Source organism: Populus euphratica, unplaced genomic scaffold (genome assembly GCF_000495115.2).
Source record: "Populus euphratica unplaced genomic scaffold, PopEup_1.0 scaffold88.1, whole genome shotgun sequence".
In the NCBI taxonomy this organism is placed as follows: Eukaryota; Viridiplantae; Streptophyta; class Magnoliopsida; order Malpighiales; family Salicaceae; genus Populus; species Populus euphratica.
Genome location: NW_011499956.1, coordinates 314114 through 329511, shown reverse-complemented (window position 1 = coordinate 329511; position 15398 = coordinate 314114). Strand labels below are relative to the sequence as shown.

The 15398-nt window shown below is 34.5% G+C and overlaps 2 protein-coding genes across 2 annotated transcripts in view; one reads left to right on the top strand and one right to left on the bottom strand.

Annotated features, from left to right (window-relative positions):
* The first annotated feature begins 1640 nt into the window (after window positions 1–1640).
* On the top strand, window positions 1641–6528 carry LOC105138332 (U-box domain-containing protein 13-like). Its single transcript, XM_011044382.1, has 4 exons — window positions 1641–2270; window positions 3485–3601; window positions 3996–4451; window positions 5008–6528. Exons 1-4 carry the CDS (start codon window positions 1995–1997, stop codon window positions 6148–6150), a joined length of 1992 nt encoding a protein of 663 aa, XP_011042684.1. The 5' UTR covers window positions 1641–1994; the 3' UTR covers window positions 6151–6528.
* Window positions 6529–15166: 8638 nt separating this feature from the next.
* Window positions 15167–15398, bottom strand: part of LOC105138382 (dof zinc finger protein DOF3.6) — a 1413-nt gene continuing 1181 nt past the window's right edge. Inside the window, exon 3 of the mRNA XM_011044437.1 lies at window positions 15167–15393. Coding sequence (XP_011042739.1) covers window positions 15167–15393 — 227 coding nt within the window. The remainder of the gene's footprint in view (window positions 15394–15398) is intronic.

Sequence of the window (15398 nt, the reverse complement as noted above, 5' to 3'; positions counted from 1 at the left end):
TTCTACAAATATTATACCATCAATTAATTTACTTCTAATTTATATAGTGTTATTGGATAATGTGAAATACTAGTTTTTCAAATAAAATATAATTAAAAATAAAAAATATTTTTTTATTAAATCAGATTTAATTCAATACTTTTTTATAGCATTAGACGGGAATTGATATCTACTGTTAACGTGAACAGTGAAAGAACTCTTCATTATCCATTTAAAGTGAATAGTGAGAAGATGCAGGCTGGACTGTAGGAGAAAAAGGAAGGAAAAACAAAAAAAAATATACTTCTTATTAGTTGAGGTTCGATCTCAGTTATTAGGTTAGACTCATGTAAAAAAAAGTGTAATTTGGATTTACCAAACACTTTAATTTAACTTTTGCTTTTTGTTGTTGCGGCTATCGCAGTGCCAAATTAAAATAAATACACGTGTGTTTATTTTCAAGGTTTAGCTTATTTTTTATTTTTTTTATTTATAAAAATATATTAAATTAATTGTTTTTTATACTTTTAATTTTTAAAAATAAATATAAAAATATTATTTTAATATATTTTTACAAAAATAGCAATACATGCCTTAGTTTTGGCACTAGGAGACTTAATTAATTGATAAAATTAAAACAACGTTTTATCTTCCTGTTATCCCAAATATACATGACATATACATAATTGTTTCTCCATCATGTGTTTAGACTTGCAATGCATAAAAGGAAAACAATTATGAATATGGAAAAAACAAAAAACAAAGGAAAGCGATAATAACAAGTCCATTGTGATTTGTCAAAATTAATTAATTACTTTTTATAGTATCAATTATCAAATTTAATTAAATAATCCCTTAATTACTCCAATCATCTTCAATGGCGTGGTTTGTTTACTTTAAAAAATGTGTTTTTTTCTCGAATAAATTTTTCTCCTCTTCCAACTTTTCTCTCTCTTTATTTATTTTTTTAAAATACATAAAAAAAATTAAATATTTTTTTTTAAAAAACTTAAGAATTAATTACTTAGTTTATCAAACTACCCATATGAAGCTACTATAGAACACATAAGATTCTAGTCATCACCACCTTGTAATATTTGCTGGGAGTGTTTATGAATATAATAGGTTGGGTTTTAACCTTTAATCACATACAACTTAACTTTTAATATTTTATAAATATAAATTGGATTCATTCAAAAAATGTTACGAGGGTTATAAGTGTGAAGATTGTAAATAAAATAAACTAGGAGAGAAGAAAAAAATTATTTATATCAAATATTAGATTATTTATTTAGGTTACACAAATTATGACAAATTGAGCAGGTTTTTTAAATTCTAACCTGCACTTGACTCATAATATTTATTTTTAAAATTTTTAATTTATTATTACCTATATTATTTGATTTTAATAAATTAAATCGGGTTAAATAATATAAATATTATAAACTAGGCGAATTTTTCTTACATCCTAATATGTGCTGGAACGCCCCCCACCTCACATCGCATTTCCTTTTTTGAAAAATCGCATTAAATTAAATTATCGTGAAAAAAGCTTTTCTTATCTCACCCGGCCGCCGAATAAAACAACAGTCACTGTCACCTCTCCCACCTTGTCTGTGTTTCTCTTGGCGTTTGTTTAACCGAATCAACCACACCCCTGACGTTTTCATCTTTTCATTTTTTTTTCATTGTGAAAATGGAAAAATAAAATAAAAACGCCGCCGGCTATGTACAGCTCAAGCTGACTAGCCAAGCCAGCAAAGCCTCACTCACCACATTACCCAAATTCCGAATAAATAAACAACCCAACCCAACCCCGGCTTAGCTCACACTAGCCGCTCCGAAAGAAAGAAAAGTCTCCCTCCCTCCCTCCCTCTCGTGTAGACTGACTGACGATTATGGTATTGGTCTATTAATATTTCAGTAATCCGGTTGAGCAAGGCAAAGGAGTATCGTCTGGTAGTACGGTCCGTGCAGTGAGAGATCTGGTTCGTTTTGTTATCTGGGTTATAGTAATGGAGGAGGAGAACGGAGGACTGTTAGTGCAAAGTTTGATAGAGACAGTGAACGAGATAGCTTCGATCTCAGATTACAGATGCTCGGTCAAGAAGCAGTATTGCAATCTAGCTAGGAGGTTGAAGTTATTGACACCAATGTTGGAAGAGATTAGAGACAGCAAAGACTCCATCATCCCTCAACAAACTCTCAAAGCTCTTGTTTTGCTCAAACAAACTTTGGATTCCGCAAAAGATTTGCTTAAATTTGGCAGCGAAGGAAGCAAGATTTACATGGTCTGTACCCCACCTTCTATTGTTTGTTTTTTTCTTAACGATTCCTTCTCATTCTCTCTCTCTCTCTATATATATACCTATATATATATAGGATAGAAAAATCTATCGATTCTGACCCGGATTTTGTATATGATCGCGCGGAACTAAGAAAAAGGATCCGTATGGCCGACGAGCCCATACAGGTAGTTCGGGTTTTTTTTTTAAAAAAAAGAAGTGTTATGGATATTTGGGAATTAGATGTCTGTTGTTTTTGTTCCCATTGATGTTTGTTCCTCTTAGATTCCATCGAGATGCATTTATTCGAGTCCGAGTCATTGACTTTGTCACTTCTTATGTTTCGTGTCCCTATGGATTCTGTATCTGTTGAGGAAGTTGCAAGGATGCATGATGATTCATGGGCTGCTGCAACAACAACAAAGAAACATTAACTTGTTGTGTAGCTAGACAGTTTTTGTAGAGACTCCGTTGATGTGACCTTGATTTCTTTTTATGGCTGGTTCATGGGGATTTTGGATTTTGATCATAAGTACAACTCAGATGAATCTTCTGATACTGCATAAACTACAGGGTACAGAATTGAATATTTTTTGGCAAATTATTGTGTTGGACCTAGTTATGCCACAACATTTCGCTAGTCAGTCTCCGCTGGAACTTTGATATGGGGGTTCATAGACAATTTGTCATACAGGAAAAATAAATAAATAGAAAACGGGAGCTAGAAAATTGTCAACCATGAGAGAAAACGCTGCGGCATTTCTAAACAGGAATGTTTTATGGTAGTGTCCGTTTCTTCTCCATTGACAACTGCATTGTATCAAAATATTCAGCAGAAACGTGTCTAAAGATTTTAAGCTGATGTGGTTCATTAATAGAATGGTTTTAAGCATTGGAATTTTTGGTCTATCCTTACATGTATGTCCACTTCCTCAATGCTATTGTGCATATAAACTTCCTCATTCCTAACCTATAATGTACATTCTATATCATTGGTGTTTTTTGCATGGTTTTATATCTTTTAGCTAAATGTTACCATGCCTAGGTGTTATTAGACAAAAGTTCTTTTGTAATTCTTATTGCAAAAGAGTAGAGGCAAAATTTGGTAACATCTCCAAAATGCTTAGTTTGCGTTTTTGTTTTTCATGGTTCCATCAAGATACCTAGTTTCTTCTTCTTCTTCTTTTTCCTTCTAAAATCATTGTTTATTTTGCTTTCAGGTCCTAGAGAGGGAACAAATTATGAATAAATACCATGAGGTGACATCTAAATTGGAGCAAGCTCTAAGTGGAATTTCCTTTGAAAGCCTTGACATATCTGATGAAGTTAAGGAACAGGTAGAGAATTGTTAGTGTTGGTTTTTATTTGGGGACGTTGATAACCCAGAACTCAACAACTTAATATTCTGTCCCGTGCTATTTGTGATTTTATGGCATATGCATTGCATAATGTTGAGGTGATTTCTTGGGTATCATAAACGTCAAAGGAGCTTAGTTAGATACCACTCTTTTTCTTCATGACCATTTCAAAATTTTGTATGTTTTAAAAGATCCTAAGATGATCCAATCACACTTCAAAAGTACACCAGCTTTTTGTCTCGTATGTGTGGTTTAACAAGAATATGAGTGGTTCTAACAGCTCCTTGCATTAACTTATCCATGTTATTGTATTTCTTTTATTGTGCATCGCTTTTTACTTTTTATTTTTTTAAAAAACGAACACTGATTTCAGGTTGAGCTTGTCCTTTCTCAATTTAGAAGAGCCAAAGGAAGGATCGATGATACTGATGTTGAGCTGTATGAAGATCTCTTGTCCCTTTACAACAAGACTGATGATTCAGCAAAAGATCTAGCTGTCCTAAGAAGGTTGTCTGAGAAGTTACAGTTGTTGGGAATAGCTGACCTTACACAAGAGTCTCTAGCTTTGCATGAGATGGTTGCTGCCACTGATGGAGATCCCGGGGAGAACATTGAGAAGATGTCAATGCTTCTGAAGAAAATTAAAGATTTTGTGCAAACAGAAAACCCAAACTTGGATGCTCCAGCAAGAGAAAAGAATCTTCCCCCAAGTGGCAGTGGACAAGCTTTTGCTGATGGAAGTCACAAGACACCAGTTATACCAGATGATTTCCGCTGTCCAATATCCCTGGAATTGATGAAGGATCCTGTCATTGTTTCAACAGGGCAGGTACATGGATCTGAATCTTCTACCCTATAGTATTTGAAACAATGAGTGAAACTTAGTTTTTGTCTTTCATCTTTTTTAGTCTGCAATTTGATGATACCAAGTTTCACACCTTGCATCCATCTTCCATTTTTCAAGTACGACTGTAGAATGTTTACAGAAACTGCCATATGCTTGGATAAAACCTGTTAGTGCGTTGAAATAGTTAGGTCACTGTTCATCAAGTAATTAGGATCTTCCCTTTGACGAGACCTCTATCTAAGATTTGGACCCTGAAAGTTATACCTGTCTTCCATGATTACTTTTATGTTGCTTTAGAAAGATGGAAACTTGCAAAAAAAAAAATAAAAACCTGAAAGGTTTACTGCTCTAAAGATAGGATGGTAATGAACATTACTGCTCTAAAGATAGGATGGTAATGAACATCTTGGGGATTGATTGCTGATTGGTCATTCACTAGATCTCTTGCTTGGTCCTTGCCCTGTATAAGCTCAACAGTTTGTTTATACATCTTTCCACAGCTGTCCTATTTAACATATGTCCTTTGTATCTGTTATAGACCTATGAACGTTCCTGCATTGAGAAATGGCTGGAAGCAGGGCATGACACATGTCCAAAGACACTACAGAAACTCACCAGTGCTGTTCTGACACCCAACTATGTTCTACGCAGCCTCATAGCCCAGTGGTGTGAAGCCAACGGCATCGAGCCACCAAAAAGATCCAGCAGTTCTGGGTCAAATAAATCTGTATCTTCTTGCTCACCTGCTGAGCGTACAAAGACTGAAATTCTCCTTCACAAGCTTGCATCTGGCAGCCTTGAAGACCAGCGATCTGCTGCTGGTGAGATCCGACTTCTTGCCAAGCGAAATGCTGATAATCGTGTGGCTATTGCTGAAGCTGGTGCAATCCCTCTCCTTGTGGGCCTCCTCTCAACTCCTGACTCTCGCACCCAAGAGCACACAATTACAGCGCTTCTTAACCTCTCCATATGTGAAGAAAACAAAGGAAGCATTGTTTCAGCTGGGGCAGTTCCTGGTATAGTGCATGTCCTCAAGAAGGGCAGTATGGAAGCTCGAGAAAATGCTGCAGCCACCCTTTTCAGCCTTTCAGTTGTGGATGAAAATAAGGTTACAATTGGTTCTTTGGGGGCCATTCCTCCACTGGTGACACTTCTAAGTGAAGGAACACAAAGGGGGAAGAAGGATGCGGCGACTGCACTTTTCAACTTGTGCATTTATCAGGGGAACAAGGGAAAGGCAGTGAGGGCAGGAGTCGTGCCCACATTGATGCGTCTATTGACAGAAACAGGTGGTGGAATGATTGATGAGGCATTGGCTATACTAGCAATACTGGCTAGCCACCCTGAAGGGAAGACAATCATTGGAGCTGCGGAGGCTGTCCCTGTTTTGGTGGAAGTTATCAGGAATGGGTCACCCAGGAACAGAGAGAATGCAGCAGCAGTGTTGGTGCATCTTTGCTCTGGAGACCAAAAACATCTGGTAGAGGCACAAGAGCATGGAGTGATGGGGCCGCTGGTGGATTTGGCGCAAAATGGCACGGACCGGGGAAAGAGGAAGGCTCAACAGTTGCTTGAGCGTATAAGCAGATTCTTTGAGCAACAAAAGCACACTCAGGCTCAAATCGAGGCTCACATCCAGCAGCCTCAGCCACCCACCATGGCTAATTCTGGTGATAGCTGACATTTTTGTTTACTGTTTCATTGATTTGGTTTTTGTTCAGTTTCATGATTCCAAGAGGCAGCTTTGCTTTGGAAGAGGAAGGTGGAAGATCACCTGCTTAAGTTATTTATTTGTTTGTGTGGGATGAGGACTGCCCTTTCAGGAGATTACCAAAGATCCAAGGGGAAATGGAGAATGAAGAGAAAACTCCAAAACAAATCCAACTGTGTATGTGAAATTGTACCATGTAACATACAATCATCCTCGGTTTTTATTGAAGAGATGTTTCTGAACTCACATGAAGTCATATACACGATCAAGATACACGGTTCCACATACAGAAACGATTGATATGGAAATGATAGAATGAAATGATCGTCTATTTAGCGGTTTCTTGTGTAGCAGTCTTGAGTGCTTTTATTTATTGCTCCTTTGCTGCTAGGATGAGAAAAAACCCTGATAAATCAATTAAACCAAGAAAACAAAAAAAAATTAATTGAAAGAACTGAACAATGAAAAAATCAATTTGAATATTTTAAAAAACATTTGGTTTGGTTTTGATTTTATTGTACTTTCTAATCTCTAACCCTAGATCCTGTCCCAAGCAAACAAGCCGCTCCCTGCACAGCTCACACTCCCAGGCACCCGCACCCAGGTCAGATCAAACAAACTATAGCAATCTTTATCTCCTGCAGGAGAGTTTAAACAATATCAATCTTCACTCCTGCTGGCAGATGTTCATTCTTCAATCTAGCAAACCAGCCACCCCTCCCAAGCTCCCACACGCCACACCCAACCTATTGATTCAAACAAAAAGGAATCCCAGTAGGCTAAGAAAGGCTCATCGTCAAAGACAAAAGTAGCATTGTTGTCTGGCATCATTGGAGATTCTATGTAATAGTTCATCATGCTCTGTGCATCTTGTTGTGTCCATACATCACTTACAGCGCTTCTCTCCTCTTTCTCTTGGTTCGGTTTGTTTTCGGTTAAATTTTTTTTTTAAAATTTCAGTTTGTTTGTTTTTACAGCAAAAACCAAATAAAAAATAATGACTTCTATTTGCTACAACGAACTATATTTCTAATTTTGTTCAGCAGCTCCTCAAGCGTGAAGAAAATGTGCTAATCCCAAGAATATGGCCATCAAGTCGTAGTGATAAAGGTCTTAGGACCTTGGAAGAAACTACCCTGTTACTTCTGGAGCTTCAATGGGGATATGTATGTATTTTCCGAGCCTTTCTACGGAAACTTTTGATACTGGCATTGGACACACAGAATGAGAATGCCATTTATTGCAAGACCTTATTTGCAATAGACAAACCATGCTATCAAAATGTCTCATTGGACAATAATCCCATCACTTCTGTTCAAATGCCAAGCATCTAATTGATGATTGTTATCAGATGATAAATGCAAATATTCATGATGCAGAGAATTATGATATATTCTTTTCATACATGGTTACCTTGTCGCATTCTATTTGTGTTCAAGAAAGATTGATGAGCGGGATGGCTTCCATTATAAGCTGATGTTACTGCAAGTTCATGAAGAACAGAGGAGGTCCAAAATAACATTCTCTGAAATTGATATAGACGCAAAGACAATGTAAGATTGGATATTTGAATGTCAGAAGGGAAGATGATTTCCATCAGGTAAGGCGCGAGATTTTGTCCAACACTGCTCCCCACTCTGACCATCATCTGTAGTGTCAGGCATGTTTTTCTTCGAGCCGGACCCACCCCCATCACAGTGATAGTTGGCTCAAAATTCCGTCTGCATAGCCAAGACTGAGTTCTTGGATAACAGTGGAGATATGGAGTTTTGATAATAGCATCTTGAGTTTTTGTTAATGTATCTGGTAATGCGTGTAAGAGAATATTTTTCCCATATATTTTTAAATAATTTTCACATCCATACATTAAAACTATTAGAAGAATATTTAAAAAATAATCAAACTTCAGCCTAAACACATTTCACAAAAAAGCATATACCCCGCAAGCATACGAACCGATCACCATTTATTGGATTTTTTTCTTCTGAAATTTAATAAAATATTTTTTTTTAAAAAATAGCAAGTAGTAAGTGTCAAATGCCAATTCTTTTAAATTATTAAATTGGTTTGACATATATTATAATAAAAAAAACAGAAAAAAAGTTCTTGGGACCCACTAAATATCTGATAATAACAATAATATTATTATTAATTTTTTTTAATAAAAATTAGATTATTAAAAAAATAATCAATAATTACCTGAATAAATCGTTGTTTTTTTTTAAAATATTTTGTATGATTTATTTTGGTTATTGCGGTAATTTTTTTTAGAATCATTAAATTTTTATCATTAATTTTTTTTTTAAGAAAACTGATAGCATTATCCTCATACTTTTGATGTGTTATTTATATATATTTTTATTATAGTTTATATGAGCCTATTGTTATCGATTTTTTTCTTAATTCTTAATATTGTGCTAAGAAAAAAAAAAAAGACTCCCATTAATCGTCATCCCTTTCTATAAATTTTAGAGAAAGTCATTGCGCCTCCTAAATTTGACGGAATTCGTCAATCATTTAGAGGTCCAAAGGAGTTCAGAAGCGTATGAAATGTTGCAGCCAGTAGCAGCCTGAAGGTAGGGGCACGTCCTGGCCAATCAGCTAACTCCATGTGGTCTCATGAGGAAATACCACTTGTTGAGAATCGATTCCGTGGCTACAACCTGAATCTGATAAAAAATCAAATCAGATAAACCCTTAAAAAAACAAGAGGATGCGGTGGACATGTTTCATTGGCCATTCCTGTAAAATTATTAATATTAATATTCATTGTATTAAATAATTGAACAATCAACTCAATGGAAACGTTGTTTTTCTGTTCATTTCACTGCGTGCAAGATTAAGCATAATTTTGGACGAGAAATCTTTTCGTTTTAGTCCTTGAATTTTTTTTTTCAATTCCCTCCTCTTTATTTTCATAGGATTTTAACCTGGATGATTTTCTTCAATTCACTTGCAACATTTTACTTGCCATGTAACGAAGATATAATGACATCATGTTGCTTCTCAGTTTTGTAAAATATAATTTGATTTTATTAATTTTAAAAAATTTAAACCAAACAACCAATATTAACACAACCAAATATGTGTAACCTTTTTTCCACTTGGGGTGCAAAAATTATAGTTTGGTCCATATAGTTTTAAGTTTTTACTTTCTATTTTTTTTCCTGTGAATTTCATATTTCACTACTAAACTTTATTTATTTTTTGTTTTAGTCTTAAGCCTATTTTTTATATAAAAAGAAGGACAATGAGTAGTCCACCCTTTCATTAAAAAAAAAAAAACAATTCAAGCAATGCATCAAGGGTATTTCATATTTGAATATTCATTTTCAACTTGTTTTGACTTAAAAACACATAAAATATACTCTAAAGACCTTAATAAACCTATTTATAATATCTAATAACCCAAAAACTGATCAAAAAACCAAAATTAAAAAAACTTCTTGACCATAGATTTGCCCTTTCATACAAGTTGAATACTTAAGAACACTTAAAATACAAGTTGAATACTTAAGAACACTTAAAGCGGAATTTTTTTATTGAATCAAGACCAAATTTTTTTGTGGTTGGAACTTAGAATAGATATCAACATCAATTTTCTCTCTTCTTCACTAGAATTCAACAACTTTCTCTCCTCTCTCTCAAACCAAGCAATTGGAAAACAAAGAAAATAAAGTTTCTATTTATCAAAAGTGAATTTTTTAAAAACCAATGTTACTATAATTTCATCAATTGGAAATAGAATGATCAAAGTTAACTTTTCACATCAAATTTGAAATTACTGCTTAGTTTTCTTGTATTTTTCACTTTGGCCTTCTAAGTTTGAATCTTGCCATTTTTCAATAAATTAGAAGCAATTGTCATCAATTTAACTAAAAAATGATAATAGCAAAGAAAAAATTTCAGTTAACAAAATGAAAAATTGATTATTAAAATCCGCAATAATTTGTATGTGTGTATATGGTGAATTTTGCATAGTAAAATCTTAATCTCTTTTAGTTTTTCCTATAATAAATAAGTTTTTTTTGTAAATAAAAATTACTTTTTTTCATATAAATATTCAAAGATTCAATTTCTATTATTTCATCTAGTTTTTTTTTATTAAATCATTAGATTTTGAAATGCTAGAGTTTAAGGAAACAGATACCTTAGCTTAATTCAATTCGTTTGTTAAAGAACTAATTCAATTTAAAAGCTCAAATTATTAAGTTAGATCTCAATATATGATTTGTATTATTATCTGACACAATCTTTCAAGTAAAAACCCTATTGGCTTGAAACTTATATAGACTCATATTATTTTATGTTTAATTTTTATCAAATAAATAAAGATAATAATATTTGAACTTAGGACTGCTTGATCATTAAGTTTCTGATATAATGTCAAAGAATTAATTCAACTTAAAAATTCAATCCATTATATAGTTGATTTTTTAAAAGATATTATTCCAAGTCTATATTTATAGTGAGATATATTTTATCATAAATTAAAAATATATCTTGAGAGAAAGGTGGCACATGAAATTATATCTTGTTTATATCTCCGACTCCTAATCGATGTGTTATATTAATGTCATCGTAGCTTCTTTAATTTAGGGGCTTGAAAATCGACAACGTATAGTTGATATTTCAATAGACAATATCAATGATGATGTTGACCTAAATTCTCTAAATGCTTGGCCTCTCAAGAGGATTTCATGTGAAGTTCATGAATCTTAACCGATGTAAAATATCGTGTCATCCAATAAGTGTTTGCATCTTAATTTTTCATTTGTTTTGGAGAACTCCATCAGTGAAGGGTGCCCTCCACTGATCTCTTCTCTTATGCTTGGGCTGGCAGCCATTAAAAAAAGGGTTCATTTTTGCATAGTACTGTTACAAATATCAAGGATTCCATGCGCTTTAAACCATCAATATTATCAATTATCAACCAAATATAATTAACACCTAGCGTGAGAGAATTCAAAAGAAAGAAAAGGTTGTGAGAGCTTAGCTAGCACATTTCAAACTGTGATTAACGTTAGGTTATAAGTATCATAAGTTAAAAAAGAAGAAAAGAAAAAAAAAGCCAAGAAGAAAACTCAAATTTATAAGCCCAAAGATGCCTCGAATCCCAGGAAAAGAGGAAGATTGCCGAAGAAACATCGAGAGAGAGAAAATTAAGTCAAAGGAACACTTCATTATCAAGAAAAAAAAGAGTCAAAGGAATAGTTACATGAATTTATTGGTGGTTTAGCATGCGGCTGGCCCATTCACCTGGAGTTTGCCGTCAAAGAATTTCCACGTAGTAAACAAAAACATATAAGGTCAAATATCACGTAATTTCTTGATATATTTTATGTTCATTAGCTCAGTATTTCTTAAGCAATATAATAGATGAAATTTATCTAATAATTTCAGATAAGTTATAACAAATTTTATAAGAATAAGTTACATAAGATTATAATTGTTATCACTGCATTTATCGTGTAAGAGTTGTTAAATTTGGTTTTGATTTGTATGGCAATTATTGGAATCGGACAGGACCAGCCGGTTCAACTCAGAACCGGTGAATCGAATCCTAGACTGGTCCAAGTTAGTGATTAGTATTGTTTATGCATTCAACATGGTTACACCAGGAAGAACCAGACTAACCTTAATCGGTCATATCGGAAATGGTTCAACCTGCCCCTAAAACAAGAGGAAAAAAGAAGTGGTCCTTCCCGAGAGTTGATATCACAGTCGCCTGCAACCACTGAACTGCAGGATAACTTTAGACAAAGTGTTCTAACAAATATATATATATATAAATACTAGTTGTGACCTGTCGGGCCAACTGATAACTTGCAAGTCAGACTACTAAACTAAACCAGTAACCAGAGACTTTCGAGATTCTGTTGTAATAACACTAGTTTGTAATGTGTAGTGTTATCATTGAGTTCAGAACCTAGATGGTTGAAGGGAGAAAAGTAAGGGGAAGACGTGGAGGCAAAACTAACATCTAGAGAGATAGCATCTCACGTCAATCTATGTGGTCATAAACAACAACTCAACATTAAGCGTGGATCTCCGAGCCCCCCCTCCATTTGCTCTCCTTTCTTATATTCTTAACATTCAACACATTACCATCACATCAACAATAGCAACCACTCCTCTTTTTCTCTTATTTGCTTTATCGACTTTTATATCAGCTGGAGCATTTGTATCCTCCTAGTTTTGGCATCAAAATTTAACTGTTTTCACTTTCTTACGTTCTATGCAGAATAGGCAGTAGGGACTGCCATGCGGATAGGCAGAATATGGCTGGGTGATTGGGGGGGAAATGGGGGGGAGGGGGGGGGGGGGGTGGGTGGGGGGAGAGCTAGGGTTGTGCGCTCTTTGTGGCTTGTGTCTATATATGCAGCTGGCTTGGTTGCTTTGCTTTGCTTTATTCGTTCTTGCAAGGCGGCAACAGTCTTGGTCCTTGCAAAAGCTAGAAAACAATCCTTGATTCCGCTCTTTTTATATGAGACCACATCGACAGAAACCCAGTTGGATTATAATACTTTACACTATATAGTATGCAATCATCAGTGTGGAGGATTTGTGCAGTTACAATGATAACTTTCTTTTTATATAGTAATCGGTTCGGTTCGGAGAGAGAGGGGGGGGGAGAGGGGTCCTCAGACCCATCTAAACAAAAGGTTCAAAAGTGTTACTCCTTCTTTTGACCGAGTAGGTTTGAACTTTCATTATTGTTCTGACGAAATTCTAGGACACTTCTCTTCTCACAGATGGATTTTGTTGAAAATAGAATTGCATGGTTTTGAGTGGGATTCTTGGCGTTTTCTTAGATTGTGTGTAGTTGTTTTTCACTTCATCCCAACAAAAAAGAAGTCACAGATAAGCAGGACGTACGTCCTTTCCACATAATTATGAAATTATTAAACTGCTATGCGATGATAATTCTCTCTCTCTCTCTCTCTTTCTATGCACACCATATCTTAGATGGCATGGAGCATTAATGTAGTAAAAAACAGTTTTTTAGGGAAGTGAAGACCAAAAAGAAATACGAACCTCTTTGATATAATTAATGTAACGAATAGTTTTTTAGGGAAGTGAAGACTGAAAAGAAGGACGAACTCCGCAGATATATATACCACCTAAAAATATGAGACAACAAGGATCTTTCTTGGAAATCATGTTTTAATACATATATAAATAGCTAGGAATATAGAAAGCATGCGAAACGGCGAGTTTCTGTCACGAAGCATTAAAGATTTCTAAAGAGCATTGAATGGTTCATGACTTGATTAAGGACAATATAACGAATTAAACCTCATGGAAATAATATTTTAAGCTTTCATAAACGAGAAACATGTCATCCATAAACTCATTTATAAGAATATGGAAAGCATGCGAAATGGGGAGTGTCGGTCATGAAGCTATGAAGTGTTTATACACATCATTATTTTTTTCCAAACTCTTTCTTCAAATCTTGTATAAAAGAAGTTATAATTTATAGTTTAAATTTATTTTCCAAATCGTAACCACAAAGCTTATCATAAAATCAATCAAATACACATGAAGTAGTATAGATTTCTAGAGAGATTAATAGTTCATTAGATTAAGGACAATATGGAGAATTATACAAATCATTTGGAAATAATATTTGAAGCTTCCACAGACGGGAAACATGTCATATATAAACTCGTTTATAAGATCTTATACAATCATTTAAATTAAATTTTGGTCTGATGTAATTTTTTTGACATATCCAGTGCCAAAACTTTAATGGCCAAACATTAAGGAGTTCAAATCTGATCATTCATATTTTTCTAATTAAATTAAAGTGCCAGCTCATTGTAATACTATGAAGACTCTTTCCTTAGAATTTCTATACTCTTGTGTTCCTTGGTAGCTCATTTAAACATTTACTTTCGGTTGGACTAGGGAAGTTTTTTGTACTCATGGATAATTTCTTGATCATCTGAAGATGCCTTCTTCTTGATATAAGTTTGATTATGCTGTGTTGAACATATATGCATCTACTTTCATATTTATAAGTGTGTTCCTCAAATTTGCGACCCTCTTTGTGTCTAATGTAACTTGACTTCCTTTTAATGTTCAATAAAATCCCGCCGAACACATTCATCAAAGAAGAAGAAGAAAAGGAGGAAGAGGAGGAAGAAAAGAAGAAGAATTTTAGCACAAGGTACGTAATGGTTGATCTACCATTCTTGACTTGAGATGGTTTCCCTAATATAGAAAGACGTGGACTGAGAAACTACTCACAATTATACAGACTTAAATACTGAGATGGATCCGGAAACTCTACCGTAACTTCAATGCCCTTAGTGTACTTGTTGAACTAGCTAGCTGTTGTTCCACCATTGCCTAACTAGTTTCGGAGATGTCACACTCACAACGTAGTGACAGATGATCATATATACAATATATAGCTAGCTTGCTCAATGAGTTCGATCAAGATAAAGAAGATCAGTTAAACCAAAGAAGAGGGAAACAAATTCAAGTTTGAATAATCATGTAACTATGTAAGGTAGAACTGTTAAAGGGAACATGCAGCATTAATAACCATTAATCGACAGCTCATCATAAGTTGTCGACCAAGTTTTCTTTCGTTTTCTTAATTAATTTGAAGATTAACCCTAATATTAGGCAATGTTACATAAATCATTCAATTTTCACATCAATGAACCAGCGAATAGCGATGATGCTAATCAATGCATGAAGAACAATATATGCAAAATAAGTCAATTGTGATAATAACTTGTAAACAATCCATACATACAATACAGGCCAAAACCATTATCCAAACACACGAAAAAAAAAAAAAAACTTCAAACAAATTGTTCCAATATTTCCCGGTTCTCAATCGGGTTGGAACTTGCAAGTCATGGTAGTACTTCAGTACTAGAAGATGCATGCAACTTTGTGTCAATACTAACTAATGCTTTAGTAATAAGCTTCATGGTGCTGATAATCAAGAGATCAATATGATCTATCATAAGAAATGGCTGGTGGAAGAAGAGTTGAGACCGGATAAATCTGTCCAGGTATTTCCACCCCAGTAGTACTGATTATTTTCTGGGATACCCAAAAATGGCTTCGATAAATTTAACCCTTGGTTTCCTTCCGACTTCACTGGAGCTAACTGAGAAACCCTAGAGCTCGAAGCCATAGATCGAAGCTGGCTGCTTTCCCCAGGAAAGCCAGTCGGGGCTTCAGCGCCTTCA

Excerpts from the sequence above, each read along its gene's own strand:
- LOC105138332 (XM_011044382.1), top strand. The coding sequence starts at position 1,995 with ATGGAGGAGGAGAACGGAGGACTGTTAGTGCAAAGTTTGATAGAGACA. Across the intron at positions 2,271-3,484 it reads AAGGAAGCAAGATTTACATG|GTCCTAGAGAGGGAACAAAT; the intron begins GTCTGTACCCCA and ends TTTTGCTTTCAG. Across the intron at positions 3,602-3,995 it reads CTGATGAAGTTAAGGAACAG|GTTGAGCTTGTCCTTTCTCA; the intron begins GTAGAGAATTGT and ends CACTGATTTCAG.